This window comes from Trachinotus anak, unplaced genomic scaffold (assembly GCF_046630095.1).
Source record: "Trachinotus anak isolate AG129_WGS33_773 ecotype Australia unplaced genomic scaffold, CSIRO_AGI_Tana_v1 ptg000013l, whole genome shotgun sequence".
NCBI classification, from domain to species: domain Eukaryota; kingdom Metazoa; phylum Chordata; class Actinopteri; order Carangiformes; family Carangidae; genus Trachinotus; species Trachinotus anak.
In genome coordinates, this window is record NW_027273864.1 from 22,855,680 (window position 1) to 22,876,958 (window position 21,279).

Here is a 21,279-nt window from a genome sequence, read left to right on the forward strand (position 1 = left end):
AAGAAGAAACCATCAGGACTCTTTGTAGAACTGGCCATCCTGCCAAACTGAGATTCTCTGGTCTGATGAGACAGAAATTGAACCCTTTCGACAGAACTCCAAGCACGGTCTGGAGAACAGCAGGAACTGCTCATCGCATGGCTCACACCATCCCTGTGGTGAAGCATGGTGGTGACAGCATCGGACTATTGGGGTGCTTCCCAGCGGCAGGGGCAGAGAGACTGGTCAAAGGTGAGGCAAGAATAAATGCGGCCGAATTCTTGAAGTGAACCTGCTCCAGGCTGCATGTGACCTGAGACTGGGGCACTGCGTCACGTTTCACCACGACAGTGACCTGAAGCAAACAACCAAGACAATGCTGGAGTGGCTTTGGGACAAATCTCTGTTTTTGAGCGGCCCAACCAGAGCCCAGACTTCAACTCTAAAGAACATCTGTGGAGAGACCTGAAGATGGACGTTTATAGATCTGGATGTATGTATGTGTACGTGTATGTATATGGATCTGTCAAGAAGAATGGGATAAACTGCCCAAATCCAGGTGTGCAAAGCTTGTAGAGACTTACCCAAGAAGACTCAAAGCTGTAACTGCCACCAAAGGGGCTTTAACAAAGTACTGAATGAAGGAGCTAAAGACTTTTTTATAAATGAAATTTCAATTTATTTTTTAAAAAATTTGCAAACATCTCTAAAAAAAAAAAATGTTTTCACATCTTTATGGGTTATTGATAATAGATTGTTGGGCTAAATGTACTGCACAATAAAGTGTGCAAAAGTGAATGTGTCTGAATAGTTTCCAGAGCTACTGCAGCTGGTGTTAGAGCAGAAATGTCTGACATGAGGTGCTTTACCATGGTTGTGAGTGCAGTGTGGTGTACCCACATCAGTAAAGTACCAATCATTACAGTAACCAACGCCTTTGTTGTTTTGACAGACTGAGCGGTGATGACGGTAGTCTGCAAGTGTTGTGAGCACCCAGCTCACATGTTAGCCTCTACGGGATAACGTTAGCCTTTGTTGATGTTGTGTGTTGTGCATTACTACAACAAGGTCTGTACAATTATGCGTAAAATATGAATCTTGATTTTATTTTATTTTTTTTTCTATCTGAAATGAAATCACACTTCTCATGATCCTTAAGCGCCATATTCTTTCTTTTTGCATTACATATTTTCTTTAGGAAGATAGAAATGTGAGACTCACCAGCTTTCCACAGCCAGGGTACCCACTTCTCACAATGTGAATGACAAATGCAAACAATACGTTACATACTATGCTGTGTAATCTAACTTGGCAGTGCAGACCAAGGACATTGTAAACCTTCATCATAATTCTTTTTCAGTAGCCAGCTGTCTAATAATTCAACCCTTTGGGGCTTTAAACAGGAACAGGGGCATGTTTATTTATTCCTCCCTCAGACTTCATACTTTGCGGTGCAACCAACAATGTGTCGGTGACAGTAAAACACGAGTGACAAACAGTTCATAAATTGCACACCGCTGCAGCACATCATAATCTATCAGACTTATGTTGCTTTTTTACATGACACACTGATTAGAAATGTTTTAAAATTTTCCCCATCTTCCTGTGTACAGATCATCATGTGGTGTAACACAGTTCTGTCATTTGTTGTGACGGCTCAGGGAGAAAAGGGACTCTTGGTTTGATGCAACGGATCTCCCTGCTGATGCAAACATGGCAGAGATTGCGATTAATTGTGCTGCCATAGCTACAAGAGATTCCAGCTGTTGCAATTTACATCAATAATGGAAACTTTTCAGGACATGAACATTTTGACGACGTGTTATTAATATAAAGTTAACAACTGAAATTCATTCATCCTGAATTCTGTGCACAGATCAAGATGCCGACTTTTGAGGCGCTCAGATAAGTTTGGGGGGGTTTCCACTTTTTAGTTGAAATGCTCTGTGGCTCTTTTTGCATTCCGCCTTTTGGTCGTCTGTAACTTGTCCCAGATTATCCACGTCAAATATAAAATATCCTCACACACCAGTCTGCGTGGACCTACTGGTGGATCTGCACTTGCAGCCACCATTTTACATGTTATTGTTATTGTTTATTGTGCCTGCCTTGTTCTTCTCTTCGAGTTTGACTACACTCGGTAGTAGAGTTATTATACTGCCCTCATCAGTCCTGGAAGAATCACATCTCTGACATCTACTGTATCTCTGACACCTATGTTACAATTGTTATGTATGGTACTGTGGAAAAGCGAGTACCGGCAGAAATTTCAGAATTTTGGCATCAACTTGGTACTGAAGTATTGGTTCTGGTGATATCCCTAGTAGCAATCAATAACAATAATCAGGTTTGGTGTCAGATGATGATGTTAGATTGCTTGCTTGAAACCAGGCTCTGTATTATCGACATTAAACAATGTTGAGTAGGTCATTGAGGACACAGCTGAACCACTTGGACTTTTCAGCTTTGTAAACGGAGAAGCTCTTTTCAAATGGATATAATTTCATTTGGGTCGTCATGTCTTTTGTTGTCATGAACAAACTGCTGGTTATGGTGAGCACTAATGAACACAGAGAGAGAAATGTATCTGTACACACAGCTCAGTGAAGAAATGTATTGCCAAGCTTCTAGGTATTGGTTCTTTGTCAAGGTAATTGTACCTTGACAAAACCGGTTCTGTTTGAGACATTGGTAATAAATGTATTCGCTGGAGCCGAGCATGTGATTATATTTTTGTTGAAATCTATTCTGTGCATCAGGACTACCATGACTAAAACCAAGATTAATTGCTCTCATATCTCTGGTGTGGGATCATAACCGCTGGGACACACACAAACACACACACACACACACACACACACACAGACACACACAAGCAGAGTGTCTTCATACTATGCACATTTTTGCTCATGGTACACAGTGTACCAGATCAAAATGAATCTGCATGGATCAAAATGAGACTGGTCTAGTTGTCAGTGAGGCTTCAACGCTGTCCTGCTGCCATACAGCGTGCAGGTTCCTGTCAGCTGGAATCAAACATCTCTGCATGTTAAAGGGTGGATTAAAAGAAAAAAATGTATGTAAGATAAAGAACCACAGTTGTTTGCTGCATATACATAGAGCACGGAGAAGCAAGAGTGTGTGCGTCGTTCCATGTGCTTGTGCATCTTAGTACATGGCTCTCCATGTTTACCATAACTGCATACAGATCATGCTGATCAGGCTTGTTCATCCCTTGAAGGAAACAGAGTCTCTATTTGCATCTGACATTAAAGTAGGGAGTGAGGGCAGCGGCTTATTACAAAGCCGACAGGGGGAGAAGCCGATGCATAATGTACCTCTGTGGACAGAAAACATCAGAGCAGTGAGGCTACCGCCTGCTCGCTCTTCTAACAGCATCAATTCTGCTTCCCCAATCACCTCTCTGTCTGACAGCTGCGATGAGAAGACAGAGGCAGGGAGGGAGGGGAGGGATAGATACGGAAGAAAATCACACTACTGTTTGAATGTCCAATCAGTTTGGCAGCTACAATGACTGAGCAACATCATCTGAGCAGTGGAGAGTGAGTGTTTTTCTTTTCTGTACCTGTGAGTGGGTGAGATCGAGATCAGGTGTGAGAAAAGAGACAGAAGAAAAGAGGGAAGGAGGGAGAGAGCAAGTGTGCAGCTTTGAGGCATTCCATCATCCACCAAACTCCTGCAGCTTCCCTCCTTCCCCCCACCCCTCCTGGAGAGAGATAGAGAAAGAGAGAGAGAGAGAGAGCAACAGAGAGAGGAAGAACAAGGAAGAGAGAGAGAGAGGGAGAGCAACAGAGAGAGAGCGAGAGAGTCACGCTTACAAGCCAGCGGAGAAGAGACGTCAAGAGGAGGATCTACAAAGGGGAAAAAAAAATCCTTCTCTCTCTTCTGCTGCCTCTCTTCGTGCATCCTACGGGCAGCGAGGAGCGAAGAGGAGCGAGGAGGATCCGGCTGGCATATTTTCTACGCTGCTTCCCTGCGATTTCTGTGGCTGTAACACAGTGCGTGGAGCGCAGGGAGAGCCGCCGAGAGCCTGATCGGTGACATCGCTCGGCAGCAGGAGGAGAGCACCGTAGAGGAGCCGGAATGCTTAACAACCTGACCGACACAGAGGAGGGGGACGGGGGAGCGCAAAGCCAGAGTGAGTGATGGGTTGTGTCATGCAGTCACACATACACACACACACCCACACACACACACACACACACAAGCAGATATGCATAAACAGGGATGCTTAATGGCAATGCAAGTCACAGATACTGTACATCAGCCCACACATATACATAGAGAGGGGGAGTAAATATATGTAGCGGAGAAATAGCTCGTAAAACACATGCATGATTTAGGTTTACACACGAACAACCTGATGGCAGTGAGCAGTCGTTGGTAGAGTTGGCGTGTGGGTTTTGTGTGTGTGTGTGTGTGTGTGAGTTTTGCAGCATCGTACGGTGGTCGGCCTGCTTGCCTCCTCTGCTGCTGCTCTTACTGCAAGGCTGTTGTGACAGGAATAGTAATGGGCTCACTCCATACGATGGATGGTGAGCGTAAGGGCATTACAGCTTTGTCCATACACACACTCTCACACACATACACACACACACACACACACACACACACAACCATACAATCACACACACGTGCACACACAGTAAGGAGCGTTTTCTGGTGCAGCCGTCTTGTGGTTCATCCATTCTTCATGGAAACGTAAATACTCCCACCGCATATGGCACTGTGCGGCTGGGTGGTATGGGCATGTGTACACACAAACGCAAACGCAATACTACACACGCAGACACACACAGCCACTCATAATTACAGATACCAACCCAGCATTGCAGCTAATCCCTTCGCCCCCAGCTGTCAAAAATCATCCCTCCATCCAATCCTCATCGCTCAGTCCAGTCCTCAGTCTCTGCAGGCTTTCTGGAGAGAACCTGTAGGTCGCTGGTTTGTGCAGAGCTGTGAAGCGAGAGCGCTTATGCCGGCTGTTCAGCAGGGAGCACGTACCTTCTCAGGCCCTGGTGGAAATTGAACCTATTACCTTTGACAAGCACTGCACATTTTGGAAACAGTATTAAGTCATGAATGCAGTGAAAGGCCCTGCTCTCTTTAGTTTGGCTACTGGTTTATTTGAATTGAGGATTGTTCACTTGCCGGTGCAGAAGCTGCAAACCAGCAGTATTTCTTTCTCCTCTCCGCTATGTTCAGGATTGTTGTAGCTCTGCAAACATCTCTCTCTCCCTCTCTTACTGCTCTCTTTTTATACCCATTTGCTCTCTACATTTGTCTCAGCTTTTTTTTCCCCCCTACTCTTTCATGTCTCCCATTCTGTGTTATGCACAAATCTCCTGTTGTCGTCAGTCCTGGGCTCTCAGGGATGCACTGGAGAGACAGGTTGCGGATGAGAGAACAGTCACTATGCTGCTTCTCCTACCTGTGAGGGCTTAATGATAAAAATAGACCAGCGCTGGGAACATGAATATTTAACTTAATGCGGGCATCTCTTTTTTTTTTTTTTTTTTTTTTTTGCGGGGGGGATTACAATGGTGTGCTAAGAGCATGGACGGCAGTTGTAAGAGGTTGGCGGCGGGTTTGAAGCATGACCCCGTTTATAAGTGCGACAAATTGGAACCATCAAGGGCAGGTTACCAAGTGTGACATAAAGCCACAAAACTGCGCATGCAGAAGTGTCAAGCTAATATGATTACTAGAGCATTGCTGTCTGCGTGCGTGCTTCTGCCTTTTAGCATGATCAAATGCACTGTGTGGTTTACATGTATGTGTATGCATCCGTGTGTGCATAACAGTGTTTTAAAGTTCTCACACATGTTCATACTGAGCACAGGTTATCGTGCTGAAAACTGTGTGTCGCTGTAGCTCATTGCCTCTGCAGCTTTATATAGATGTCAGACTGTTTCATTTGTCAGGCCGTCCCTTTTTATCCGTCTCGGGGTAATGCATAGATGTAACCTATGCATGTAATGTGCACAGAGCCATGTTGGGACCCTCAGAGAGGCAGGTAAGTAACAATCCCACCCCCTCCCCCCAACACATCTCTGAGGCTCTCCATGTTTCTCTCCCTGTGTCATTCTCTCCCTATCTCTGTCTTCTGGTCACTCTGCAGTAGCAGCATCTATCAGGATAGGACCTCACGTACGCACACATACACACACACACCTTCCTTTAATCTGAATTACAGCTCTGCTAAGCTAGCTGTGCAACAACCTGAATAACTCTGTTTAGTCATCAGTACTATGCAGGGCAGCTCCAGATAGGGAGGGCTTTTCGCCTCTTTACAGTAGGAATGTCAGAGGCTGTCCACTCTCCCCTGGTGCTGAAAGAGCACCCCGCCCCCCAACCCCTCTCCTGCCTGACTCCAGTTGTATGTATATCCAGGAGCTCAGGGCTGCCTAGTGCTGTCCAAGGTGCTGATTTATAGCCTTCATTACACGGCTGGGTTACGGCCCAGGAGAGGACAGCACAGGGGGTTGCATACAGCATCAGGGTGGAGGGGTGTGTGTGTTTGTTTGTTTGTAGGGGTGTATTATTACACTGCGCACCTTATGAGCATGCAAAGATGAAAGGCATAATTCTCAGGGAAATTGAAAAAAAATGTTGTAAGGAAACTAAAAGAGAAGTGGAATCATGGTCAGATTTACATATTCATAAGTTGTCATGTTGCTCTCCCACCACATTGTTAATTATCTGCAGTGGAGAGGTGGAGTGTCAGCGATGCAAAGAGGTGGGATGCAATCAGGAGTTGAAGGGAAGGTGAAGTTTTAGTGATCCTTTTGCAGTACAGAAAGGGTTTGATGACAGAGCACATCTTGTTTTTGAAGCACAACAGGGAAGCTGCTACTGTCTGATAGATGGAGTGATGCAGAGAGACAGATGGCAAAGGGAGGAGGGGGTTTTAAGAGTTGTTCATTTTCCTTCCTGGCAGGTGTAGAATGATGTTGTGGTATGCTGTGTTTTAGAGTTGTTGTTTTTTTGTTTGTTTGTTTTTTTAGCTCACATTGAGATATGAGAGTCATGCTTAATGTCTTACTACCTGGTGTTTAAATGTGGAGAATGCATATTTTCAGTATTGTAACAAATATGCTGCATCTACTGAATGATGTAAAGGTTTGATTCTGTCATCATTACGATGATAAGCTACAGCGTAAATGATGCATGCTCGGACAGTCAGAGTGCTCATTGTTTATGGAGCACTATTAAGAAGAGCTGTGAGTGTTCAGCTGCCTGGGTTCTTGTTAGCAAGCAAAAGCAATTTCATGCTACTTCTCCAAATGTTTGTTACTGTCTGCAATTTTTCATTTATGTATTCAGTCACTCATTAATGTGTCAGTTCAGTTTATTCGCTCCAGTTTAATGAGTGAGTAGTTTTTGTTATGTGTACATAATTAAATATTGCTCATGAGTTCTGCCTGGACAAAGCTCTTTGGCTCAGCAGGTCAGCTGACGACTGATAGACGACTGACTCCAGAGAGATCACATTCTGTTCTCTGGAGGCTTATTTAGAAACGTTGTAAACATTACTTCATATGTTACGAGATAGAATACATTTTATTCAAGCAAACATTCGAGCAAACAAGAATGGATGCACTGTATAGATTACGCAAGTAACTGTGAAAGGTTAGAATACTGCTTTGTATGTTATACAAATAACTATTATTATTGAAGTTGCAATAATTTGTTCTAGTTTTAATTCTTTTTTTCTAAGTTTCTCTGAGCAACTGGTGTATGTGTTTACAGTGCAGCCAAACAAATGTATCTTGTCAGAATGAAGAAATGGGCCAACAATAATTGCAGCTGATTTCATGCTACATATAGCTGGAGTTGGAAGTATTTTGTCTGTATAAGCAGTAGATTAATAAGTGCGGTGTGACTGTCAAAAAGGGAAAGGGAAATATGAGGCTGACATCAAGGAGACAAAAGTACCAACAGTAACAATGGATTCCACACATGCATCGTTTTCTGTGAAACTCTTGTGCATGTGAAGGTAATTTGAATACTGTCTGGGACTGGCATCAAAAGCAGTGTTAATGAAAATCTTAAGGACTAAAATTTCAGATACAAAGATTGCAGTTGAAAGCTTGACTAGCTGCTTTTTAATCACTTCACCTCAGGTGCCATCAGATTCAGATGTAATCAGTGTCCACCCATGGGAGCTTTACCTTCTCCCCTTGTTTATTTGTTTATAACTTGATTTCATACAGGAGGAAGCAACCTGGGGCATCGGTCTCAATGTTACTGTGCTGCAGGTACATACAATGACTGTGTAACATTCGTGACATGCATGACATACAACACAATTGAATTTGGCAATATTGGTGTCAAATGTATCAAACCATGGTAAATGTTCACATGTACATTTTCATGTGCCAACCATCCATAGAGATACAACAATCGTACCATTAATTGATTATTCATTAAGCAGAAAGTTCATCTGCAACTACTTTAGTGATCAATTATTTGTTTTAGCAATTTTTTGAAGCAAAAAGGCCAAACTGTCCATGAGGAATTTATGGTTTTCTTGAACATCTTTGGGATTTGGACTATTGGTCAACAAGCAACTTCAACAACAAGAGAGGGAAATCATACCTGGCATTTTTCACTTTTTTCATCAACAAAACAATTCATACATTAATCAAGAAAATAGATTATTATCATTATTAACCCTCAATCCATCCAACCATCCCCTCTCTCCAGCCAATCCGTACTCCTGGTCAGGGCTGTGAATAGGGTAGTAATGATGTTTTAGTTATGGCTGACTGCATAATACTGCAAAATGCTCCCCAGGGCCCTCTCCTAGGGAGGCAGTTGTTGTGCATGCTCAACGTCATTATTCTCTGTCTACCCGCTCTGCAACTTATCTACTGTGAATGGAGAAAGAGCGAGAGAGAGAGGGAGAGAGAGAGAGAGCAGAAATGCACAGTAAGTGAGAGAGATTGCTGGCTAATACAGAACCACAGGCACTTGTTACTTGGAAAGGTAGCTCTCTGGCTGCACACATAAAATGCATTTTCAGTGGCTTTGCGCTTAAGTGTATCATCTCCACATGAGTAGACAGACACATAGACCTCTTGTAGTGTGTGCTATGGTATTGTATAGGTCAAATTCAATACTTTTTTTGCCATGACAACCAAGTAAATTATGTAGCAGGACAGTGATGTACAGTGCAATTTTCATCAGACAATCCAGAGAAGGAGAAACTCCATATTGTGCAAAATACTGTTGATGTCAATTTCCTTCTGCAGAAAGTTACAACCACTATTTTGCCTGTTAGCTCTCCCCAGCCTGTCTGCCTGCCTGCCCATAAAAATCACCTGCTTAAGAGTTAATGGTATGTTTCAACAGTGTAGCAACCACTATTTTACAAATGGCTCTTAAAGTCCAAATATAGATTGTAATTATGTTTCACTTCATGAAATTTAATAAAGGTAGGTATGAATGAAACATAGATACAAAGCTTACATAAGGATGGGGCAGATGAATGGATTTTCTTGCTAATTAGAGTATCAGTAGTGGGTGTCCAGATATAATGGATGGGTATTAATTCATTGGTTTGTCAATTAAAAAGCAAGGGAGTATAATCAACGGTGAAGGGCTCTGCTTCCCCAAAGCTTGCTGTTGACTCATACTGTTCTGATGAAAAGCTCAGACAAAAGCAAACAGGGGGCTCATGTGCACTTACACACACACACACACACACACACACACACAATTTAGGAGACCTACGTTAATCTACTTTGCTACATATTTCCCCTCCCTTGTCTTAAAAATAAATATGTATTCAACATTTCACTGCCATCATCTTGTGTCTAAGTGGTGGCAAGTATTTTACTAATAAAAACTGATAACATGACTTATACTTACTAAATGAATTTAATAGTTATATTACAGCAGCAGGCACTCTTCAGCAACAGGGTAGGAAAAATACAGTCACCAAGGTGAAACATTTCAAATGGATGAATGGCCATAGAGAAATAGATGGCAGGCTTTATAGAGGGAAGGAGAAGGTCAGTGGAAGTGAAGGAAAAAGATGAATCATGCCAAAAGAAGCTCAACCAAGCTGAACACAGGAACCTTCATCTTCGCTCAACCTCCTTTCATAAAAATGTACCAAAAAAAGTTTCCCCATGTGGTTATCAGTGCAATATTACCACTGTAAGACACAACGCATAAATAAAAACATTTCAGTTAATTTCAGCACATTAGAATACTGTGAGACTATTTTTATTGAGGCGAATTATGATTAGGATGAAGGCTTACAGTGTAATAACAAGGCATTCATAAATAGCTTCATGTTTCATTCAAGTATTATTGCTGGTGTGTTTTCAGCCACAGGTTCAGTTCAGTGTAAACCTATAGGGCTATGAATACTTGTAAAGAAACAACTGTTTACAGCAATAAGTGCTTACAACTGAAGAAAGACAAGCTGCTTTTAAAAATTACTTTTTAGCTTTTTATTTGGAAGCGTTACACTGTGCACTATTTGGTGACTGTCCAGCAACTTGTGAGCAACTGCATTGAGGTTACAGTGGGTCAAAGTAATATCAGTGTTCAACAGGGGACTTTTTCAATTTGAATTTTAACAATGATATTTAGAAGTTAATCAAAGAGGAGGTTGAAATACATGCTTGAGTGAGGGGTGTTCATTTATCTTGGGCGCAACATCTGCTTATCATTACTGCTCTCTCTAGCTATACTTAATAAAAGCAATATGTTTAGACATGCTTTGATGGGATTATCAAAAGGCATGCTGGGAAATGTAGGAAATCATTAGAGGAAGTAGAGATAAGACAGATTGAGGTAAAGTAGATGCAAAGCAAAAAAACACAACTCTTTTTCTATACAGTACAGTACTATAAACACTTTATCTGCAGGAGGAATGTTCCTTTAATGGTCTTAAAGATGTGAGGTTTTCCTAAATGTTTGTGGTTTTCCCATCAAAAGGAATCCGTTTGGTTTGGTGCACCGTGTGTGAATCTGCACGCAGCAGATAAAGTAAATCAAAAGCTGACAGCACACGCTCCACATCGGTGGGGGAGTGACATATCCTCGCTTTCCTCTGGCTCGTAATTGAAGAGACTCAAGTCCTTGATGAGTTTCTCAATTTCTGCCCTATCTGACATTACTGCAAACTGACCTGTGCCAGGAGATGGAACCATAATGAAAAGCCACATATTGATTTGCTCTCACTCATATACCTATTTGCAGTGATTTAGATGGTGTGTGGTTGAGACCAGCCTCAGAACGGTGATACCCACTTGGCCCGACAGCACAACAATCAGTTGGTGCATCGACTCTGGGCACAAAGACTTCTGTCTGTTCTGCCACTTGAGACAAAACAAAGGCCAAATAACCCTTTTTACTACATTTCTTTCTCTCTCTCTCTCTCTCTCTCTCTCTCTCTCTCTCTCTCTCTCTCTCTCTCTCTCTCTCTCTCTCTCTCTCTCTCTCTCTCTCTCTCTCTCTCTCTCCCTCCCTCCCTCTCTCTCCATCTCTCCATCTCTCCATCTCTCCCTCCCTCTGTGCATGTGTGTGTGTATCAGAGTCAGAGCCTGGCTTCATCCCATTTTATCAAGCTGTTTTCATTGGCTCAAGACAGAAAAATAACCAAGTAGGTAATGTGGATTGCCATGGTTACAGTCTGGGCTGTTGGAAATGATCCATACATTTGCTAAATATCAAACCTTTACACTGAGGTTAAACATGACAAACACAGTACTGTACAAATAGCTTCTCTACAGCCATTCATTGGTTCCCACAAGTAAACCGCTGCTGTGGCACACTCACATACATACATGCAGAATATACAGTATTCCAGTTGGGGAATTTCCCTGATGGATAAATCATTAGCATTTCATAAAGCACAGAGAGAAGTCACGTTTCTCTCTTTTCAAGCTCACACGTTACCCCTGCGTCACGGCACACTCTCCGACTCTCTGTCTGTCTCTGAGGAACACCAAACAATTCTCTTAGCTCCATCTTTAATTATCTAGGTAACCGCCAGCCAACTGAAAAACTGTTTTTGTTTCTTTCATCTTAAAGAGAAATCGTTATATAGTATGGGCTTGCCATCACATGTTTACTTGACTCTGAGCGTGTGTGTATATTGTGACTCTCCTGTATTTGTGTGTGATTTCTTTTAATTCATGTGCATGTTAATATTGTCAAAACATAGTCATGGCAGCTTTTACTGGTTGGACTTGGACTAGGACACCAACCATTAGACCACTCATTAGCACTCATTTTGAAGCAGACTTTACAAAGGCTACTTCAGAGCTGAGGAAAAGCTTAAAAGATCACAAATGGGGAAACAAATGTGAATAAAAAAGAATGATGAAGTTCTTCACTGATTAACTGTTGTTTAAAATTAAGCTTGTAAATGAGTCGGAAATTGAAGTTTTACAGTTTGCTGTCTATTTGTCAAAAATAACAATCAGGAAAATTTGCTCAAATATAAGAATAGGTCTGATTTTATATTTAATCTACTCCTTATCATTTGACTCGCAGCTGGCTCCAGAAAAGGCCTTTTCTGAAGTCTGCATGAGGAGCGCACTTTCTGACTGCACGTTCGTCTTTTTTATAAATACCAGTTTTACTTGTGGAACATGGCATATGCATAGGTTTTGTGCATATGCAGCGTTTTCATCTGGCAGCAGTAGTGGAGAGACCCACTATTGTGTGTGTTAGTCTGAGGGGTGGAGCAATGTGGATGTACAGTTTCAGCTGTGGAAACCCCATCGTATGTGTGTGTGCGTGGGAGGATCCTCTGTAGTACAGCATGGCATTGTGGGATTGCTGTATCTTTAAACTAGAAAGTGGCTTAATTGGTGGGTATGAGTGGGCAGAGGGACTGCGAGGCAACTGCGAGGCCAGTGGTGGAGGTTTCAGTGGAACCAAGAAACAGCGCCTGGCTGCCTTGGACAAAAATCAAACACACGGCCTTGTAATTGGACAGGGGAGGGAGGGGAGGGGCACAGAGGGGGATCAATCCCTCACAGTCTGTTTCATTGCCAGGACTCTCATTCTGGCTAGCAATATACCAGTGGACTCTCTCTACACAGACACACACACACACAGGACATAATGTTTGGGACGCACTGGAATTGCTAATGAGGCAGATGGGCTCGGTACCAACATCATACGTTTGCATAAGAACCTCAGTGCACAGATTGAAGTTCAGATCATTCAAATGATGCAGCTGAGATGATGAAAAAAGTTTTCACTGATTAATTACTGATACAGCACAGTGAACAAGTTAAAGTAATGAGGCTACTTGGAGAGGTAGTGGGAGACACTGGCTGAAAAATAAAAGCAAATTCTTATGATTCTCTGTTGCCTTCATCAGATTCTCTCAATTAAAACTGGATTCTGCTCATCAGTGACAAACCAATCTTTGTCCTGATAGTCGTCATGTCTTTAAAATGATATGAGATTGATGAACTTTTAATGCTAACAAGGTAAAACAAACCCTGGTATTTTAAACCATTAGTGCTGTAATGATTATCAATTAAAATGACAGTTATTAATCAAATACTTAGTAAGAAATGTAAAAATTGTCTTCCTGTTTTGTCTGACCAATGGTCCACAATTCAAACATATTACAATGCTATTGAAAAACAGAGAAAGTGGCAAATCCTCACATTTGGGAGGCTGGAGGCAGCAAGTATTTGACATTTTATTGATAAAGCAAGTTTAACAATTGATAGAATTTTCAAAATGAGTTCCAGTTACTTTTATCTCAGTTTACCAATCATTTAACTGACTAATTGTTTCAGCTCAATATTTCACCAAATCACATATGTTTGTGTTTTTGCTATACCACTTATACCATGGTAACTATCTTCAACATGTATTGTACTGGAACAGCGCATGTTTTAATGCAATATTGGATATTTTAGTGATTTTTGCACCAATGTGATGAAGTGCTTTGATATTTTTTTCATTTATTTTGAACAAGATGTTCCTACTGGTTATTTTATCCATTAACAATTTCTCCAATGGTTTCAGGAATTTTACTATATCCCGATATACTGTATACCAGTATTGTTATGTAAAATTACACACACAGTGAGATATGATTTCATCCATATCGCACAGCTCTACTACCAAATCGGCTGTAACTGGCCTATGTGAACTGTTTGTACAGGGACAGTATTCATTTGTTGGAGCAAAACTATATAGAGTACATAATAAGAATTTGGAAGTAAAAATCCAGTGTATTGACAAAATTTTGTCAATAATGGCATAATGGCTGCATATGTGTCGTTTATTAAGACTGTTTTAGCTTTCTGCCTGTTAAGCACTGTTATCAGAATTGATAGGGATGATTCCACTGATGAAAATTAATATCTCACGGACACGGTGCCTCTCCTTCATTGCCACAACCTGCTGTACAGATGCCAGTGTCCTATAAAGACTGGCAACGATTATAAATCTCCCCATTTGTGTGATTGACCACATTAAAGCCCAATGGTCCGTTTGCTTTAACAGTGAAATTGCCACAACTGGTGAGGAAGTTTGAGCTTTTGCTGTCTTTCCAGTTTTCCTGTTAGTTCCTGGCCATTAGGGTGCCCACAACGTCATTAGAGGATATTAAGGCTTTTTTTTTTTTTTTTTTTGTGAAAATGGTTTGGCAGGGGTTTGGAGGGAATGTGGGTGGAAGCATAATGAAATGTCTTTTTCCAAGGCTTATAATGCAGAGAACAGTGGGGAGTCTCAGCACCACTTTTATCATCAGCCTCGCTTGTGTTGTTTTTCACTTAATTTCAAATATCCACAGGGTGAGTCAAGGCTTGCTTTTTAAGAACAACCTTAACCTTCTTTATTCCTAATTCAGGTGTCATATGTTTTATGAACAGGTATAGCATCCCAATATTAATCAACATTTAGAGTCAAATAAACTGTTCTATTAGTTAATAATACGCCGCTTTATGCTGTCTCCCCTTCGCACATTGCATGAAGTGACAGATAAATGTACAAGGACATTACAAGATTAGGGCCATTATGACCGGGACACAAAGAGCTACACTGTAATTTGAACATTTTCAATGGCAGGGCTATCGGTGGAGTTGTTTGGGAAAATAGAGAAAAGAAAGAACGCCCCCTTTTCTCCCTTTTACCAGAACAAACTGTAGACAGCTGATTCCATAAAACACACTCACACACAAAATAACCTGATTACTTATTATCAACTGGTCCAGTTTGCTGGGTGCAGTATATGCCCATACGGCTGTTTGATGTCCTCACAGCTGTAGCAGGTATCCAGAGTCTTTCATGCCACAGTTTCATTTGATGACAGTGTCTTTTGATAGTTATCAAACAGACGCGACAGGGAAGAAAGAAACGGACGGAGAGACATGCAGGGGTAGACAAATGGTGGCTGATACATGCGTTATTGGCTATTAGCCTCTGTGAGTTTTGCCTGAACACACACACACACACACACACACACACACACACACACACTGCTCTACTATATGTCTTGGGGATGGTAGAATGATTGCACAAATAGTTTAGCGTGGTGCATATGATTTAAATTCATTTAATAATTGATGATACTTATAACCACTTACATTCATATTTCAGGTGCATTTCTAAACATTTTTACATAACTAACTCCCGCTCTCACAGGAAGCAATCAAATGCCACTCACCCACCCAGAAGCAGCCGCTCTATTCCATCTTACTCGGTCATTGCCTTTCAGACCACCAGCTAAATGGACATATAGATGTAAAGTATAATCTCACAATCAAATATTTATGCCTCTGGGTATGAATTTCATGCACCATTCCCCAGAGTATAGTGTCGCCTTTGGCTAGGCCGACCACTTAGCTCACAGTGCTACAAACACCTCTCTATGACACTCTCTCCGTCTGTCTCTCTCTGTCTATCTGTCTCTCTCTTTCTCTTTGATGACAGCTTAGTTGACATGTCTGCATAACTCTCAGTCAGACGAGTGTCTGGGGCTGATATGACTGTATGAATAGTATTTCCTATTTTGCCACGGCCCGGAGAGCCTATCAGCATCCTCTGCAAATGGAAATAAACCATCTGTCAGTCGGGCTCTTCCACAGGCGTAGGAGAGATGTGCCACTTGCCCCGTGTCCCATCTCGGTATTCAATAGGAGTCCATTTAGCTATTGTCACAGAGGAAATGGAGCATCTTAACTGGAGAGCACTGCGTTGTGTGTGCCGCAGCGTAAATACAGAGGATGTCTCGAGACGTCCCTGGTGTTTGATGTTTATGTTTAGAGGGTACCATGTCTCTATGGATTCCAAATTTCCACAAGTTTTATTAATTTTTGGCTACTTGACAAGATGATATTTTTACTATTTAAATGTTTCCCCCTTTGGACCTATCAGTTGAAGACCTATTTTTAGGTAATGTATCTTTAATGCTGCACTTATGGATGTTTTTATCTTAACAATGCGTATAATGACTGTGCTCTGAAAAATCTCAGTTATAGTGGCAAACACACATATAATTACCCATCGCTCTTGTAGCATCTTTTAGCTCATTGTTTTGCTTTACCTCAACTATTTTCATCAGCAACATTTCCAGGTGCAACAAGCAGCTGTTTCTGCAAAAAAACCAACAACTGTACACTACATGCCCAATGACTGGCTGCTGAAGACAGTCGAGTATTCAGCCAATACAGAGACAGATATTTCCTTCAGAAATTGTTGGAGACCAAAACAGAGGTAAAAGGAGAATATTGGACATACTTCTGCCAGGTGGACAGACACATCAATCCAAATGAATATTAACGTTGCTCCATATCTACTTCTGGGGTATATTGTCAGCTGTTTGCTAAATTGTTCGCCAAAGCTTTAGCTTTAGAAGCTGATAATATTTAAATGTTGAGTTCACAACTTGTTCTGCTGCCCCCAAAGTTGCCAAAGAGAATCGATTATGGCTGCTTAAGCTGCCTTTTGGCTGAAAATTTGATGAAAATCTATGTGATATATATACCTCCTATTGCAAACAAATTACATCCCTGAGTGCATTAATTTTCTTGGGACATTTGTTTGAGATGTTACCAGCGGTAGAAATTATAGAACCATCAGATGTTTATTGGATCATTGTGCTGACTCGACTGTGTCTGTCAGTTTGATATTTGATGAAATTTGGAGCTAAATAGATTCTATGAGCATAACAATGTAACATGATTTGTCTGTCTCTACACACTCAATAGCCTTCTTGACGTGCACAAAGTTTGGAAACCTTAGAAATGAGCCATCACACTGACAGTGGTTTGCATCTTATTTGAACTCTGGTGAAATATTACCACCGATCTCTCTGTTTTCATCTGTTCTCCAAGACTAATTTGAATGGATGCTGTCTTTTCTTCTAGATGTTCATGCTGCATAATTCAAATGATAGTAGTGACACTTTCCACCATTTTAACTCCCAGAATATATGAATAAATGCATTTATTCTGGTTGTATGGCCTTTATGGTCTTTATTAGTCAATAATGCATCTCAAGACTTCTGCTAAGGGACATAAAAGCTCCCAGCTTCTCAAAATAGAAGCCTTATGTTCTTCTATTTTGCCTTATAATTCATGATCCATCAGCTAAAGGTTTTCACGTAGTCCCATGTATTCTATGAATGCTTAAAACAGAAACCCCTCACCGGTGGTGCTTTTTTTTTTTAAGGGCTGTCAGGTCAAGTCTTAAAGCTCACAGCTCAGTCCATGTGCTCCAGTCTCCATGTCAGTCTCTAAGAAAGAGATTTCTACATGTATGCTTGAATCTGTGAGAGTGAGAGCTTTCCATGACCTCCATCCAGTAATCCCTGGACCTCTACTTACACACTGCTGATCCCTCCTCATTTGCTATCTTTCGTCTTCTTCCTTTCCCACCCTGTCATCTTCGTCCATGATGTCTAGATTATTAAGACCAACACGTCCTAATCCCCTCATCCTCCTATTCCACAGCTGCCTCACAGATTGGTCATCAGACCGCTAGTTTTTTAGCTTAGTGCAGCTCAGGACCTTGGCTCAGCAGCGCTTTATCACAGCTGGGGCCTAGCCTCAAGACCTGTGTGCGACCCAGTCAACCAAGAATAATCGTAGATTTGAGTTTTTTGAGTTGCTAATTATTGTGCAGTGTTAACAAAAAAATAACATGTTCGTCCTCGGGAGATTGGATAGTGCTCCATTTACAATAAAGCAATGAAGTCTTTGATTTTGAAATAATTCTTCCCTCTTCCCCTTTTTACCACTCATTCTAATCATCCTCTCTCATTCTCCACCTTCCCTTCCCCGTGTCCCAGACATGGTTCGGACTCCTCTTGGATGTGATCACTGCAGCTTGTCACACATTCACATAATTTCATTATCGTTAGTGGTGCAGAGGGAGAGGGAGCGAAGGAGCCTTTGATATTTTGGAGGCACAATGTGCAGGGAGGAAGAAACAGAGGGGCTCATGGGATGGGGGGGCTGCCATCACTGCACAGGCACATCAAAGGATTCCTCAGCAGATGTCTCTAAACAAGATGGCTGCCAGGCCATCTTAGTAAATTACCTGAGTAATAAGAGCAGGTTGTTTTTTATGTGGCATGCTCAAGTCTGTGCAGTCTTATTTGTATGGGTTGAAGTATCTTTTGATTACACAGAAAGAAGTGAAGAGATGAGTATTTGATGTGATGGGCCAGTGAATTAGTGCCTGCCCCCTGCTTTTACTCTTCAGACAGACAGATAGAGAAAAGGAGGGTTAAAAAACATGTGTATGGCTTTGTTATTTTGCCTTTATGGCAGCTGTCATCCTCTGTTTCAGAGGAGGAAGCAACAGGGAATAATAATCTGTGTTTGGTATGTTTTGGGCCTGAAGGCCTGACAGGGCTAATGGTACTTGGGTGGCCAAACCATATCTGACTGAATGAGGCCATCAGATTCATATTTGGGATTTTAGTGCAGGAGGCTATACATTAGCACTTTCATGTTGAAGTGACAGTCAGCTAATTGTGGAGTCTGTGAACACATACTTATTCATTAAGGAGCCCACAGCCGCGGTCGTCACTGCAGCCTCGCTGCTTATGTGGCTGCCTCTCTCTCAACACATAAATATGGACACAGATGGCATCAAACAAAATGTTACGCAAACATCTCTGCAGCCTCCAGGGTTACTAAATCTAAATGTTTGACTTCTTGTGGGCCCCAAAATCACTCAAGTGCAACCAGACCTTGTTTTATCCCAAGAATCTATGCTACAGGTACATCTTGCCGCAGTGAGAATATTATTTCCGTGCCTCACTGCTGCTGTAGCAACCAGCAGTCTTCCTGGCTTCATTATTCAATAAAGCAGGCGGTTGCCTCTAGAAATGATATAGGCAGCAACATTGTCTCATGCATACAAATGGGATGGTTAGCATGTGATCTATCCTGGAATGGATCATGCTCTCTAGCTTCAGCAACAAGAAAAAACATTGTTTCGGGATTTCAGTGCTCCTCCACCCCTCATGCGTAAAAATGGAGGTGACACCTGCAGATGGACAGTATACTTGATGTGTTATCTTTTCACCGAGAGCATAAGGAAGCTGCTCAGATGGTCAAGCAGCAGCTCTGCTCATATTTCTGGAATGAGAGAGGGAGGGAGAGATAGAGAAGGCGACTGCATGCAACTCCAGCCTTTATCCTTGGCTGCATGGCTAGTTGCTATAGCAACATGACTTTGCATTCCTTTTCACCTGCCGTTTTTGATCAATTCTCACTCTCTCCGCTCCCTCGCCAACCTTCCTTTGTCCTGAAATGCCTCGCCACTGCGGCTGACTTACTTTAGAGGACTGCCACCACATTTGCTCTACTAATACCTCTAATATCATTTCACTAATGGCAATTAATACAGATCGTCAGAACCGTGTAGTTGATCCTCATCCTCACACATGCCAGTGCCAACTGCTAAGGTGCAGCACAGTGTCAGAGGGTCCATACTCCAAACTGCTGTGGTGCGATAGGACCCACATTATGCTACACCATCATTATCTCTCCACTAACGCTGACTAAAACACTCCTTTTAATTTAGGGAGCACTCTGTGTGTGGCAACACAACTCCTACACAGCCAATCACACCCCAAGCTAATGATTCATCAGGAGCCAAGAGACTTCATGTGTCCATGGACCTCCTCAGCTACATTATGGTGTGGTCCATCGTGGCCTCACAGATAAATTACAGAGGTGTTTGACCCAACCTGACCAGACCTTCACTAGAATCTCAGAGCATCCTTTTTTCTCTCTAGAGATCGAGGAAGAATAAGGAAATTGTGCAGCCGGAGGTTAGATGCAACCAATTATGTGCCACACACGCGCCCTTTATAACGTATTTGAACTATGCATATGTGTCACAGCTTCCATCGAGTGAGCGCTGTTTTCCTGGAATGGTATCGTGCTAATTAGCCTGTTTTAATCAGGCAAGTGAAAAGAAGAGCTCTGTGCGGGCTCCTGCATAATGGGTGTATAGATGGATAGTGACAGTCAGTCCTGCGTGAGGAAACCAGGCATGCACGGAGTGAAGCCTGAGCTGGAGGCACTGAGGCATGATAACTTGGCTCTCACTTAAACAAATGCATTTCTACGTAGCCATATCTGCTCATAGTTCTGTTCAAATATACTGTATATAGTACAAATCTATGCACAATGAGTAAGGTTCATGTACAATCACAGCCACCTATAGGCATAGGGGTACAGCAGCTTGTCCACACTGATTTATGTGTGTGCTCTGGATTTCTGATTTGATTAAAAAAATATATTCATAAAACTGACTGTGTAGTCTTCTCTCTTTCTTATTCACTGGTACAGAAACACATGCAAATTTGCAAAATGAAATGTGTCACTTCCCATCTTCCTCCACCCTGCTCCTTGCGTGCAGTCTAATGCACATATGAATTTCCGCAGAACTGATCATTAGGATGGAGCATTATGAAGGAATGATCTGCTGTTTTCATAAAACGTCTCTGATGACCTGGCTATTTAGATGGAAAATTGGATCCTCTTACATATTGTTCTGTTCCACTAAATTGCACCGCACAAGACTGTGCATAGAGGTGATTTCAGGGGCAATTTCAAAGGTAGGGGATGCAGACATCAGGAAATGAATGAAAATGGTTGCCTTAAATTTTAAAGATGTTAAAAAAAACAAAACAAAACAAAAAAAAAAATTCACTGTGTTTACAAGAAGTAAAAACATACAAAAAAAGAGAGCTTTGTTACTCTCAATTAATGTACATGGTATGACAAGGTGGCACTAATGTCCCAATTCATTAACCCA

At 41.8% G+C, this 21,279-nt stretch overlaps 1 protein-coding gene across 3 annotated transcripts in view; it reads left to right on the forward strand.

The window, feature by feature from the left end:
• The window catches only part of slc12a5a (solute carrier family 12 member 5a), a 154,350-nt gene that overhangs the window by 54,599 nt on the left and 78,472 nt on the right, over window positions 1-21,279 (forward strand). Inside the window, exon 1 of one of the 3 annotated variants that reach the window (XM_071494614.1) lies at window positions 3,487-4,138. The exons of the other annotated variants lie outside the window; for them this stretch is intronic. Coding sequence (XP_071350715.1) covers window positions 4,084-4,138 — 55 coding nt within the window. The 5' untranslated portion in view covers window positions 3,487-4,083. Of the gene's footprint in view, window positions 1-3,486; window positions 4,139-21,279 lie in introns of those variants that run through there. 3 annotated transcript variants of the gene reach the window in all.